Source organism: Hippoglossus stenolepis, chromosome 7 (genome assembly GCF_022539355.2).
Source record: "Hippoglossus stenolepis isolate QCI-W04-F060 chromosome 7, HSTE1.2, whole genome shotgun sequence".
NCBI lineage: Eukaryota > Metazoa > Chordata > Actinopteri > Pleuronectiformes > Pleuronectidae > Hippoglossus > Hippoglossus stenolepis.
In genome coordinates, this window is record NC_061489.1 from 549,142 (window position 1) to 564,517 (window position 15,376).

The 15,376-nt window shown below is 41.2% G+C and overlaps 1 protein-coding gene across 1 annotated transcript in view; it reads right to left on the bottom strand.

Moving 5' to 3' along the window:
- Positions 1 to 2,421: 2,421 nt before the first annotated feature.
- The window catches only part of LOC118111935 (magnesium transporter protein 1), a 49,329-nt gene continuing 36,374 nt past the window's right edge, over positions 2,422 to 15,376 (bottom strand). Inside the window, exons 5-10 of the mRNA XM_035160786.2 lie at positions 14,374 to 14,514; positions 8,359 to 8,448; positions 8,211 to 8,274; positions 7,979 to 8,053; positions 3,306 to 3,396; positions 2,422 to 3,220 (exon numbers count right to left, since the gene is read on the bottom strand). Of these exons, the coding sequence (XP_035016677.1) occupies positions 3,205 to 3,220; positions 3,306 to 3,396; positions 7,979 to 8,053; positions 8,211 to 8,274; positions 8,359 to 8,448; positions 14,374 to 14,514 (477 nt within the window). The 3' untranslated portion in view covers positions 2,422 to 3,204. The remainder of the gene's footprint in view (positions 3,221 to 3,305; positions 3,397 to 7,978; positions 8,054 to 8,210; positions 8,275 to 8,358; positions 8,449 to 14,373; positions 14,515 to 15,376) is intronic.

The following is a 15,376-nucleotide window of genomic DNA, read 5'->3' on the forward strand; positions in this document are numbered from 1 at the left end:
TTGGAAGATTCCTCTCAATTTTGCCACATTTTGAGCCTCATCCAGTGCATCATAAAGGTTTTGATAAAATGTTTTAAATGCATCTGCAACCTCTACTGGATGAGAAACCTCAGCCAAAGATTTGGGGTGTCTTATTTTAGGTACTATACGATTTGACTGCTCTTTTCTCAACTGAAAGGCAGGCAGATGGCTCGCTCGATTCCACATCTCAAAATATTTTTGACTGAGAGCTCCCTCAGCCTTACGAGTAAGTAAATCATCCAAAGCATCTCTGCAGCGCTGAAGTTGTCTCAATGTGTGAGCATCCCCAGTAGTTTTATGCTCATGTCCTTATCTTTTTATATCACTTTCCAATTTTCTCCTTTTCAAGTCTTTGTTTATTTAACTTGACAGCTATTTCAATACATTTACCCCTCAGCGCAGCCTTCGCCACATCCCAAAGTGTGGAGGGGATACTGATCCATTATCATTTATTGCAAAGTAATCTTCTATAGTTTCTTTCAATTTGTTGTTGAATAGTTGGGTCTGTTAGCATGGAAACATTTAATTGCCAGTATTTGAAATGCCTCTCTAAACCCAAATTTAAAGTCAGCCTTACTGGGCCATGATCAGACAAAGTAATAGGTTCTATAACACATTCTTCAACCTTATGAAGGCTGTGTTTCGAAATACAAATCATGTCGATCCTGGAATATGACCCATGCACCCCGGACAAGAAAGTGAAGTCCCTTGTTTTGGGATTTTTAGCTCTCCAACTATCAACCAACCCAAACTCTTCCAACATGTATTTTGTTGCTTTAGATTGTTTACTGGGTGGTCCATGTGCCAAGGGCAGTTTATTTAAGTTCAGATTTAATACACAGTTAAAGTCCCCCCCCAATTATTATACCTTTAGCTTCCCTAGCCAATATGGATGATATGTCTTTAAAAAAATTAGGATCAACTTCGTTTGGGGCGTAGATATTCATGATTGTCAAATCGGCCCCACCTATTGTCCCTGTGACTACTACATATCTGCCCTGCTTGTCCTTTACTTCCCTCTGTACAACAAAACTTACTTTATGACTAATCAAAATAGCTATCCCTCTTTTCCTGCTATTTGGACAAAATGCATAAAACACCTGTTTAACCCATTTTCTTCCTAATTTCTTGTGTTCAGCCATACTTAGTTATAGCCATAACATTATAACTAACGATCACTAGCTTAGACATAAAGTAATATTATTCCAGTGCATTATTTATATCTATCCACCTTTTAGAATCTCTCCCTCCCTCAAAGACACCTCTCTGAATACAGTAATTAACCTCTCCTTCATATCTACATCTGACTCATGTGCGGATTTAACAAACATGTCAAGGATATAAGAACTCTTAAACAAACTCCTAACCCTAACCCCTGCTGTATTGTAGGCAGAGAGTTGTGACATCTCTCTGGGGAACATGCACTAAGTGCAATCCAGACCATAAACCAAAGAGAAAAAGAGATCCCTTGGTGAGGTTGTAGCCCTGTCTTGGGTTTTATCATAGTAAAAAAACAAAAACGGGACGAGTGTTACACTCCCCATACCTCTTGTTCACTCATAAATGAAATCATAGCCATTATTCAGCGCGATCAGCTGTGTCTTATAACAGAATACATATAACCCTTTGTTATTATCACAGGCTCAAAGTTACACTGAAATAAGAAACCTTGTTACCTGAGCATATTTACTGTCATCTCAGTCCTGTAAAAAAGACAGCAAATCTGCATCTCACACAGACGCTTCTCCTCCGGTTCTCCTGTCTCTGCCATCCATCTTCTCTCTCTCGCTCACAGAGATACCTAGCTCCCCGAGTGTGGGCAGTGCCTCAATCAGAGTTGGGAATGTTTTAACTCCAGTCTCCAGGGTGACTCAGCTGTGCTGGAAAGCGACATCTGGCCTGGATCCCTTTCTCCTGGCCAGTAATCCTGGTCAAAGTATATTACTTTTCCAGGGAAGTTGACTAGTTTCTGTGCCCAGGCTTGTCGTAACACCATTTCCTTCACTGTGTAGTCCAGAAACCTTACAATAATGGAGCGTGGTGGTGCAGAGTTGCCTGGCTTAAGACCCAAAGATCTGTGTGCCCTCTCAATTTGTAGATTTATCTCCTGGGGCAGCTGCAGCATGGTTTTAATTAGTTGTTCCACCAAACCCACCATGTCGTAATTCTTGCTTTCTTCGGGGACTTGATAGATTCTCGAGTTATTACGGCGCATACAGTTCTGCAGGTCATCACACAGGGCGAACACCCGACACGTGTTTCTCAGAACATGGCATCACCGGAAGTCCATATTTACCTAATTTTATCATAGATAAGACAATTTTGGTGTAGTCACAGGCCTTGTGAGTACAGGGCTCCCCCCGAAAAAATTTAAGAAACAGAAGAGACAAACACTGAGTAGGCAGTTAAGGCACTTTAATATCAGAAATGATCCAATATTCTCTCCTGATACAACCTGATAAGGTAACCACAAACATTTAAAGGACTGACATTTTTTTCACAAGAGAAAAAAGTAGACACCTCTGATGAATTATTCTAATGAATCTAGGGTTGAGGCCATTCTTCTTAATAAGGGACAAAAAAATCATTCAATGTGTAGTGAACTGTAGTGAACTAATCGTGTGAAAAGTGACACTCTGCGACCAGTGACTTGATGAATAGAAATACAACATTATTATCGTGGCAGTTATTTTAAGAGAAATTAGCAGCATTAGCTTTCATTAAACATTTTTACATTTGGCAAGTTATAAATGAATGGGGAAAGTAGGGATGGTTTGGTAAAACATTAATCCCTTCATCTACAAAACTTATAGTATTCAAATCCAGTAGGCTAATACCTCCCCCCACACAAACTAAGTCAAACCTGAGCAAAGAACCTCACTATGGTCTCAACCATTAAAGATAAAGATACACACAAAATATTTTGTCACAAATTATAAGAAATTGGCATTTTGCCTAGTAGACACCTTTTGTCAGATGATAATCTAGTATGCATACAGGTGACGAGGGTTCTGCTGTAAAGGCACAGTGTGTTTTTATATGTTTTGATACACACCTATGACTCGACAGATCAGAGGACAATTCATGGCTTAGCAAACAGTAATGCAGCATCGTTGTCATGGACAGCACCCTGCTTATTGACAGAACTTGTGAAGTGGAAAACTTGTTCTCATGTGGTCAGGTCTAACTCATCAGGAAGCTGCAAAACAGACAATACTTTTACTAAAAGGAACCAAGGTATTGGATCAGCCAATGATAGGTAAAACAAGAAAAAATGTCTCTACCTGTATGGGTATCCATGGTACTTCGCTCTGAAAATGGACAACAGCCAGCTGAAGAACAGCATCACCAGACCAATACCTGCTACACACATAACTGAGACACACACAAACACATAGTGCATTTACAAAAATGAGTCATATTTTTGAAGGTGCTCAACACCAAAACATTGATGTTTTAATGGGTCACCATCTCAAAGAATGCTGCACACAGTTCTAAAATGCAAACACTAAACACAACACAAAACATTAAAGGGGTAGTTCACCCAGAAATGAAAATTCAGTCATTATCGACTCACCTCTCTGCCGATGGGGGGGTGGGGCGCAAGCCCCAACATTCCTATTCGACTCGCAACAAGGTCATTAACATTGTGTTTTAAGCCTAAAAGTCCACCAGAAGTGGCAAAACTAGCGGACAGTAGCATTTCCATAGGTCCCTGAATGCACCTCGTTGGAAGATATCAGAAGACATTTAGCTTACGGACACTTGGATGACACCACACAAGCAGTATGGAGACATGTTATGGTTTTTCTGTTTTATTATGTCTGAAGAAGGACTCACCATTGACTTCAATTGTATTGGATTCTGCTCTAACAAAGTTTATCCCTGAGACTTCAGAAGTGTTTTGTGGACTTCACCCACCCCTCCATCGGCATAGTGGTGAGTAGATGAGTGAACTTTCATTTTTGGATGAACTATCCCTTTAAAGGGCCCATATTTTACACCTTCTGGGATTTAATTTGAGGTATTGGTACCCCTAAGATGATATATCAGTGGTTTAAAGTCGAAAAAACTGCTGCAATGTGTATTTCCATGTCCTCTCTTCTGCCTCTCTCTGGAACTGCAGACAGAACATGCTGTTTTAGCCTGCCTCTTTCACTATTTATGAGCCCCTCCTCTGATTGGCTGCCTGCACTTTGAGTGACACGCGACCAGGCCTCCCACCGGTCTCATTCTGGTGCATTGATGATCTCACTGGTAAACACAACTGAAAGTTCCGTTGTTATGTTTGGATACAGCTATAGAAGACCAGCCACATATTTACAGTCTGTTACAATAGGATGCTTCTGAACGGTAAGTTACACCATTCTCATGTTTGTTCAAGTTTTAGCAGGACAGTCGGCCAATGTACGAGGAAGTCCGAATTACAGTCCCGAGTTTCAATACCTTTTGGAAGCAGGGACAACACAAGGGATTTTAACCCTTGTGTTGTCCCTGCTTCCCCCAGCTGTTGTTCCTGCTTCCCCTGGCTGTTGGCCCCCTCACATAGCCCACCACATATTAGCATGCACGCGTAGGGCAATAGACAAGTGCGCAGCCCTTGCAGATGTATTTGTTACACCCGCTGCACACGGTGTGAGTTTTACAGTCCTTTCTCCTGGGGCATATCTGACACCTCTTCCTCTTACTCGCCCCAAGCGGGGCTGCTGCGGCGCCGGCTAGGGAGGAGGCCGGACGCTCGGGTCGAGCATCGTCGTCGTGGTCAAGAGCTCTCCGCACGGCAGCGGCATTCACAACCGCGGCAGACGCTTCCGTGCGGGGGATGCGCTCCCTTCTTGCGATGAACGGAGTCACGAGAGCCTTTCCCAGCTGCTCGAGGAACACCCTCCGCTTGTTCCGCTTGCCCGGAATCCAGTCTGGGTTGATCTCTCTCCATATCACGAAGGCGTTGTACGAAGAGGCGTCGAGGATGTTGTGGAAGACGACCAGGGACCAGCGTGCGGTCATCCTCCTGCAGATGTACGTTCCGAACACCTTGTCTAGGTTGTCCACGGCCTCCTTTGTTGCGGTTGTAGTCCAGGATGATGACCGGTTTCCCGTCCTCGCGGTCACTGACGATGGCCTCCGCGTGCCCAGGAGCACCACGTTCCTGTTTTTCTTTTGGATGTAGGACACCAGAGTGGCAGTGGGCATGAATGCGTCCCAGACCTCTCCCACGGCCGCCAATTTGTCCGTGGCGCGTCTCGCGGTCGTGGAAGCGCAGCAGTCTGGAGTACGTGTGAAAGACTTTGAGCGGCATCGTGGCATGAAATATCGCCCGGCCGATGGGCGTAGTGGCGGCGCTTTGAGCCGCAGCAGAGGAGGAGGAGGAGGAGGAGGAGGAGGAGCGGCCCTCCTCTCGGTCGTACGCCCTCGAGGACCATGTTATTTCTCCGTTTCTTGACAGGAAGGTCTGTCTTTCCACAAGTCCGGTGGTGGTGGTGGTGGTGCCGTGGTCTTGTCCTTCTTCTTCTTCTTCCAAGGATGAGCATGATGACAAATCTGCAGCAGCATCACACACTGGGTCGTAGTCTTCATCGCCGCCGCCGTTGTCTTCGTCGTCGTCTTGGTCTTCTTCTCGGTCCCCTTCTCGGTCTTGCTCTTCCGCGTCCTCTTCGGGTTCAGAGGATTGTTGCTGGGAGAACAGCTGTTGTAGAACCTGTTCTCTGGTGAAACGCGCTTGACGTGACATCGTGACCTGGTCAGGGAGAACTGCACACGGAGAAACACACCGACCTCTGTGGGTCTAAATGACCCCCAGGAGAATCGAGAATGACAATCCATTGGTCTCAATGACCCCAGGAGAATTGGATAATGACAATCCGTGGGTCACCCTAACCCTGACCGGCCAGGGCTTGCGGATGATCACACGAACGCGTCCGTCCGTCCGTCTATGAGGCTTGCATATCAAGAAAACTGTGTACTGTTAAGAGCAAGTGCAGTGTCGAATCCAGTGCAAATTGCACACATGATATATTCAATATTAACAACTTTTGAATAAACAGGTTGCCAGTGCTCTGTAGCTGCGGAGGCACAGACTCACATTAGGCACGACATCATCATATCATCATACAGTCAGAAAATTATGACATAAAGTAAGTAAGTAATCAATAAGATTAGAGACATGATCTCTAATCTTGGAGCATATGCTCAACTCCAGCTAAGCCAAATAAGTCAGGTCACTTCCAAGGTAGGTATACGTAGAGACAAAACCAAGTACTCAAATGCCTGGCAGCAACAATTGAAACAAAGAGAACTGTTACCAGTGCCTTGCCCTTCAAAACATTGAGTGCAGTTCCAAGGACATCTTTTGTCCGAGAAGGGGAAAAGGCACAGAGAGGGCCTACTCCACTGACCAGGAGTAGCCAGCAATCCAGAGACTGTGAATGCTGGTGGACGTAGGCCAGGTCATCGAAGATGACATTTGAGGCAGAACAACGTGGCTGGAGGACGACAGTTTGCCGCCTGGAGGTTGGCTGCATAAGTTCTATATTGTAACATCATCCATTAGGTTGCTCAGAGATCTGGGAATCCACAGACAAGCCCTGCGCCAAACCATGAAAGAAACATCAAGTACTGCAAAACGCTGCAGCCAATGGCTCTTGATCAGGAGGAAAGATCCCAACTGGGCCCCAAGATGTTAAGGACCCACTTAGGCACAAACACCTGTTGACACAAAGGTACACAACTGCAGGTATGTCCCTAACATCCGCTGGTGGTCGCTAACATCCACTAACATCAACTGGTGATTGGCGTCTTAACTAGTGCTGAAGGCCTTCAGGCGTGAATCCCCCCCATCAGTTACATCAGAATAACAAGAGATATCTTCAGGCCGGTGATGGAGATGCAGAAAGAGAATGGTGATTGAGCTGTTTGGAGCTAGATTTTTGCCAAAACTCAACAAACATACAAAACATGTTTCGCAATTACAAAATACCATCAACAAACTAATATACACTGCTCAAAAAATCTTTGCAACCTGATTGGGCTGCAGGTACTGCCTCCAGTAGAGACAAGGACACTAGCAGAACACAAAACTAGAGAAGAATCAGTCAGGAAGGATAAGGAGAGAGCAATTGTCTGTGGCCACCACATGCAAAACCATTCCCTTTTTGAGGGTTGTCTTGCTTTTGCCTCACCATTACACCTGTTGTCACTTTCATTTGCACCAAAGCAGGAGAAATTGATTCACTATCACTTGTGTTTCCTAAATGGACAGATTGAAACCACTGGAAATTGAACTGACTTGGTAATAGTGTGACGATTAAGTGTTCCCTTAATTTTATTGAGCAGTGTACTAAATATTTTTAATAAATTATGTTTCAGAAAAAAATAGCCTTCCTCATTTCATACAAGTACAATAGAATATGTCCTACATGTATAAAATGCATTTACAATAAGTACAAAAAATATATATCCCATTAAGACAAAACAATATTATTAGGTACAAAGAAAAAGATATTCCACAACTAACACAAAAAATATCATGTCACTTTTGGCAGAATCTTTCCGCCCCGAAAGTCCTGAGTAATTCACCCTCCAGGCCACAACAGCAAGTGTCGCTGTGGGCCAATTTACAGGCACCAGGAAGTCGAGAGTCAAGAGATTGTAGTTCACATTTTCTTTTGTACTTGTGGGATTCATTTTTTTGTGCTTGTATGAAATGTGGAAGGCTATTGGTTTCTAAAATTTGTATTTATAATATGTAGTATATTTGTTCTTCGGGTGTGTTTAGTATTTGCAAAACAAGCTGTGTTTGCAGGTGAATTTTAGGTAATTTGTCAAACATGTTTTGTTTGTTTGTTGAATTTTGGCAAGAATCTCCATCGCACTCTTGATGAACGGTAAACAGTTGGGCAACCTTTGAGTGTACATTAAAAACTAAATGGAAAATGTGTGTGTATGTGTGTGTTCATACTCTTCCTCTTTCCAATGTCTATGTCAGAAGTGGCAGCCTCACACAGCAGCACAATTCCCATGGTAACAGCAGCATCTGATAATGATGTCAAGGTTTCGACAAGAAATGCACGTGATGCCTGACATCACTCTGCTCGGAACTCAAACCACTACTGAGAGCCACTTAAAAGGCCTGGAAGTTTGAGGATAGGGTTGTGGATAGTGATGATGCATATACTGTAGCAGAAGGATACTGAAGAGAAGGACGATGTGTGTCTCAGCCACAAACTGGGCCTGACTGCTGCCATGAATGTAACTCTGAAACAGTTCAATACTATTCTTAAAACAATTTCACATATTAGATAGTGAATGAGGATATATTGCGGTGTGTTTCTGACATACAACTTGTCCGGTGCTAGGGTTCTTGTGTGCATAAGGTGGTCCTCTGATGTGGTTCCACATCTGGCCTGAAGTCATGATCAGGACAAAGCACTGAAAGGCACAGAATAAAACATTATAAATATCAGGATATCTTCATTACAAATTGGGTTTGGAGACCTTACTATATTTACAAGGGCATATTTAAAATTCAGAGAGGCCCACATAAAGAAAATTTACTCAAGCAAAGGTGCAGAACATCATAATGTCTTGATAGCTTTATTATTCTGTACCGTTAAGATGAATTTGCACTCGTTGTAGAAAGGGGCACCAGCTACTACTGGAGAATATTTATAGAATCTAATAAATAATCTGTCTCAAATCATAAAGTCATGAATTCTCGATTCAATGGATATCCGTTCTCTACGTTAAAGTGCGGTAACGTTAACGGTAACAGTATATAAAATTAGAAGTTAATTTGATAACAGTATAATGAAATACAATAAATAACATTAATACACTGCAAACATTCATAAATGCATGCTGCTAAATGACACAGGGAAATAAAATATAACATTACTTGTTGCAGTATATTTATATGGTGAGTGTTAAGTTGCATGGCAAATAAATATCTCAGACCTCTAAATTCTCAATCTAGCTTTTATGGTGTTTATTCAATATTCTAAAATCAATTAGAAAATTATTCTCACGTTGCTTTGGACATTCATTAAAATGATCTGGTTTTCAGTTCAGAGTGAAAAGTTGGTTTAATGGCCTTTGTCCAGATGGGGAACACCCATCTCTCAGAAAGGGGTCAGCAGAGGAACTTAAGTTTATGAATCATCTGCTGACCCCCTTTCGCCAGTTCCATCAGAATAAACTGCAGTGCAAGTCATATATCTGTTTTGTCAGGTTAAAGGCAGTTTGTTTGGATGAACAGCAACCTCTGTTTTTGGTTTCCTGTCAGAAATTAAGGTTTAATGGTATTATCAAGAAGATCAGGAAGAAGAGGTTGACCTGCAGGTCATAAGATGTGGTTTTCCATATCTTGGGTCAATTAGGCCTGGAGCCAGGCCAGGAATATCCACTACAATTCAGTGCAATAAATATTGACATATTAAGTGCCTTAATATATGTGTATATTCAACAACTTCAATGTTATATGTATAGCGCCAAATTATAATATACATTATCTCAAGGCACTTTAGATAGAAATTCAAGACTTTAAAATTTTGAGAAACCCAAGAGTTCCCACAATGAGCAAGCACTTTAGCGACTGTGAAGAGAAAAAACTCCCTCAAGTTAAACGAAAGAAAGTATCATGCAATAATATGTAAAACAATATTTATTGTCCATTTTCACATTGAATTGGGGGGGATTATAAATAAGTGTATTAAAAAAAGCTATTTTTTCATGTCCAGTAGAAAATAGGTCACGGTGACCTATTGAAGCACCACATTGTGGTGATATATCTGGAACACCGTCAAGGAATCGTTTCACATTTGGCACAAACATTCACTTAATTAAGATTGATTAAGTGTTTTTATTCTGGTGGCCATTGGTCAAAGGTCAAGGTGGCCTCACAAAGTAAGTTTTTGGCCTCTTGAATGTGACATCTCAAGACTGCTTAAGGAAATTTCTTCAACTTTTGATCAGTTGTCACTCAAACCCAAAGATAAAGTGATTACATTTCAGTGATCAAATATGAATCTGGAAAGAAAATGATGTAGAAATATGTTAGCAGAAACTGCACTGGCTGGCAGAAGCATACAACAAAATTGAAATGAAAAGTAGGTTTCCGTTTTTTCCTTTATTTTGTTTTGTCATTTTTACTTGCTTTTCTTTCCCTCCTTTATACCACCCCCACTTTTGTGGTTCAGTATGAGAGGTGAGCTCTAGCTTGCCAGAATTTAGAATTTGGGCTGGAATGGCTTGGTTTTTCCTATGGTGCTTGCAACAATTGCCACTGTCTTGGACAATATGAGACATACTGTATATGAACTCCCCATTGGAAGAATAAACATGTTGAGTCTGTCCAGTCTGAAGTTAGATTTGGCAGTATGGCTCTATTCTGGGACCTCCCTGCCTCCTGAGCCTTCATGGGAAGTGTAGAAAGGAGAGCAGAAGCTAAAAAGGCCCGGCAAGACAACCATTCTCTGCCATTCCACATGAAAAGGTGTAAAACCTGAGGTAGGGAGAGCACACCAAACTTAGGCTAAAAACAAGGTGTAAATGACACCATTTTGAGTTGGATTTGAATGTCGGGGCTTAGGGACACTTGGATGACACCACAGGAGCACTCTGGAAGCATTTTAGTTTTTTTTGTTGTTGATTTTTTATGATTGAAGACGTTGACGCCAGTTACTTCAATTGTATTGGATTTGGCTGCAATGCTGTTTACCCGTGAAGTGTTTTGTCGACTCAAACACTTCACCCATCCCTCTATTGGCATAGTGGTGAGTAGATAATGAGTGAATTAAAATGTTTCTGTTAACTACCCCTTAAATAAAACATCTGTAATATATTTTGGTCAATATACCAAAGGAATATTCCAAAGGGATGAAGTGCCACAACATCCTTTACAAGCCAGTGTGAAGAGCTCTGTTCAGAATGGCCTGTGTAAGGGCACTGTAACGGCTCTTGCCTGTTAACCTCCATCAGTGAACCACAGGAGTCGCAAGTTGTAGTTTTACTTATCCTTTTATTTTGTCTTTGCAGACAAACACGCACATCCTTGCGCACACATACACACACACACACACTGTTCCACTGTTGGGCAGTACTCAGGCCGTCTTCGAAACAGTTTCTCCGTGAGTTCTCTTCAGCCCCAGCACTCAACTGCTGAAAAAGTGGAGAGAGTGATTAGCCAATACAGAACACCTGTAAAAATCAGACTCCCTCCCTGGCACCATTCCCCAAACCACATCCCCAATCTCTCCCTCCTACAGCCAACGTTGATCACACCCCACCACAGCAGCCATGTTCCTTTAAATGCTAATAAGGCCACTCCTACCATCTATATGCTGGGAGGGAAGGGGGTAATTTGTGATATATGCACACCAACATAGCTTTGAACAGGGGGTTGTTTTCACCCCTGTCTGTCTGTATATGTGTGTAAAACTAAAATACATGCATGAATATTCACCGAACATGGTGAGAATATTACCTGGGAAATAGATAAATAACTTGAGCAACATGCGCTGTTTTATAGGAGGGTCAGTCTTAAGCTGTGGGTCGCCTGCAGAGAACTGTATGGTTATCGCATGAGTTGATGCTGAATCCTGCCTGCCAGCTGAAGATGGTAAAACTGTATAAACGCAACTTTAGAATGCAATTTCTCACTAACACAGTTGATTATCAGTGTGTTACACTTCAGTAATTGCATAGTAATGCTATCTCCCTTTCATCTGCACTGTTCTACTTTGTGTTGAACTCAATTGTTTCTACTTAATTTCTTCAGTGTTGTCAGTGTGTAACAATAATACATTTTTACTGTTATTTACTGTTATTAGTTTACTGTCAATTGAACTTGATTTGTCGCTTGTTGCACGATTGAATCTTTCTAGAAAATTAATTCTAAACAAAACATTTGATATGTTTGGTCATATTTCCTACAGCGACAGAGCAACATGTCAACAATGACTCAAAAGGGTTATGAGTCCCCCCTACACACATTGTCAAATCAAAGTGTGTTTTTACAAAGAATACTGTGGGTAATTGTGTTGCAAATTAGTCGGGCAATGTTCGGTCTCTCTTCCTTATTCACCGCTGCATGCAGTTGATCTACATTATTCCGCTCTTGCAAAAATGTTTTTCTGTATTTCACATACATCGTGTAAAATGCAACAAGCAGCAACATAATTGGGCATTATATCAAGGTCAATGTCATTTCTCTTGATTAGGCAACTCCAACATCCTTTCAGTCCCCCAAAGGCATTCTCAACAGCAATTCTGCCAAAGCTTAGGATTGGAGCTTGTTCTTGCAGGAGTTAATAATACTGGGTGAATCCTTTCATCACCCATGGGTGTCTCTAATGATATGCACAGGGATCTCCAACCCATCCACCATCTTACATTGTTTGGAAGGATAACAGTTAATAGTTTGAAGAACCCCAAAAATAATACACCCATACTTACATGTACCTCTCTGGGGAAGAGGTAACCATTTTACTGGTTCTCTGCAGTGATTAGAAGTTGTAAGCCTTTGTAGACAACTAAATAAATAAATAAAATAGAATAGTTAAGTGATGATACAAATGAGAAAAAAAAGACAAGCTTAAAACTAAATGTTTAATTTGAAAGACAAAATAAAATGTTATCTTAAGTTTTTGTACAATTGTCTGTAAACTTTTGGTCTGTTTATGTAGAACTAGCATGCTAGGCTCAAGTCTGAGTAACTACAGTTAGGGTTAACTCTAGCCCTAACACTAAACATGCTGAGCCATCCTTTAGAGCAGTGATTCTCAACTGGTGGGTCGTGACCCAAAAGTGGGTCGCGGACCAGTTTTCAGTGGGTCTGGGCCTGGGCAAAAAAAAATGTTAAGAAAAAAATCCTGTGCTTTTATTTTGAAGGGGATTTTTAATGCAGCGGAGTGCCGTCTATTCACACTCCTTAACAGTATTTGCCGTTAATGCCTTGTAATGCTAAAAGACACCCGCCATTTCACAGCATAGACGAACACACGCAAAGTTTGTTCTCATATGCTAATTGAGCATGAATCTTTTTGAATTGCACTTTTTGTTTAATTTATTTTGAGTTTGTGGATAAAAGCTGCTACTCAAGACACTGATTTTTTTCCACAGTGCAGTGTTGGTTGTCATAGATTCAGTGAGTGAGTATTCTCAGCTAAAGCTACAGAATTTTAGTCTTTTTAAAACTACTTCTCAGTAGTTGGACTTTTTTATTTTATGTTTGTGCATGAAAGCACTGTTGAGTCTGATAAAAAAGGCTGAAGTTACTGAATTGTTATGTATGTTGTATTACCTTGTGTCCTTAAGATGCACTTTTTGTTTTTTAATTAAAATGCAGCTAATTGAGTGTAAAAGGGAATATTTCCCTCTCTAGCATCGCCACCTGCTGGTCGTTTTGGTTTATCATTAAACTTGTTTTTTGTGTTGGCCTACTGTGATATTCTGTACTATCTCAGGTTCAAACTGCACCATCTTTTCATTAAATAAATTTGAGAAGTTGAAAATTTTCCTCAATTTGGGTCGCAGCTTGTCATTAAGGGGTGATGGTGGGTCCCGAAGCCAGACCAGTTGAGAACCACTGCTTTAGAGCACACAAACACATTTAACACTGTTACCTGCCCAACACTATGCTATTAAACTAGAAACACAGCAACTGGATCAATTATTTGTTTCTGTTTATGGACTTTCAACAGCATAGCTATACTGATTACACTAGCCATGCTAACTGGCTACTAGCCAGCAGGCCCACTGAGGGGCCAAAATAATAAACTTGATTTCCTCAGAAAGTCATGCCTACCAGAAATTGTGGTCCACCACAGCCTGTAGGATAATCAAATCCCATCCCTTTCTGTTGTAGTAGTTTGCAGTTTTTCTCTCGGAGCAATGATGGAAATGTGTGTATCATCTACGGCACCAGAGCACTGAGGGTAACCACGCTCTTGAAATCCTTTAATGGTTTCATCAATCCGCTGTCCGGTTAGAATGGAAATGAAATAACATTCACTAATGTATTTGTAACTTGATGGTCCAGCTTGCACACTATTGCTATTCTAACTCAAAACAAATTGTACAGTATTCTCCTGGGGTTGCGAACTACCAGAGAACAGTGGTGTAGTTCTATGGGATTCCAAAGGTTGAGTCATAGCTTTCAATCGTTGGAGCAAGCAGTTTAACCAAAAAGCATTTTCAATAATTTAAGTTTTATTAGCTAAAATCAGATGTGAGTTGTTCATTTACATAACTTGGAATCAATATCAGACCATGTTTTAAGACAAACATAAACATAAATGCTGGTAATTCCCAAGGGTTCCCATACTTTTGTGTGTGTGTTTGTGTGTGTGTAAATACCAGTGCAGAGAAGGCCCAGACATTCTTGTTAAAGAGGAACTCCAAATTGTGTCTTCGTAGATATGCCATTCCTCCGATCACAGCCAGGAGGAAGCCCAGTAGGAGAGGCCCAGCGTAGTTGGGAGGACGAATGACACGGATCTGCAACACATAAACATGACACTTACCCTAAAAGGTTCCCAGTATCCTAAAATAGTATATATACACGGCTCTGCTGAATACAATTAGTTTGTTGGTCTATGTCTATGTTTTTGAAAATGGCTTCTCTACCATGATTCAGCCAATACTACAAAAAATTGGTAATTGACAGCCTGAAAACTAAAAGGCTATATTATTTACAAAGCTGACTTTCATTGCTCTACCTAATTGGTAGCACTACATTGTCATCACCAGTGGTAGATAGAAATGGAGATTACGGTGGATTGGATGCTTCCTTGTCGATAATTTCCCTGTGTAATTTAACCTTGCTGTATCCAAGAGTCATCCCATTTACATTATCCCGTTGGATTAATGCATGGTTACTCACTGGGTTGTGAGAGTGTGAAGGCCTGCAATTATTAATTGCTCTCTTTCTTCTCGCTGTGTCCCTGATTATTTTATTGAGGTTTGCCGCCCAGTCTGGTTCTGCTAGAGGTTTCTTCCAGTTAACTGAATTGAATACCTTTTATTTAGTAATTTCATTTCCATTGATTTTGTAAAGCACTTTGTAAACCTCTTTAGATAAGTGCTATACAAGTTATTATTATTATATAACCTACACCACGAGCAGCAGAGGACATAAAAGTAGTGGACAGTTTGCTTCAGTTGCTTGCAGGCCAAAACAGAGAATTGGCCCAGCAAAGAATGTCTTGATAATAATCCTGCTTCTCCTATCAGGAAATATTCCCCCCCCACGCCTGAACTGACACAGCTTCCAAAATTACATTTTATTAATTTAAAACGTAATAAATTAGGACTGCTGTCTAGAGACATAGCTGAAACCATTGATTACGAACAGATGGAT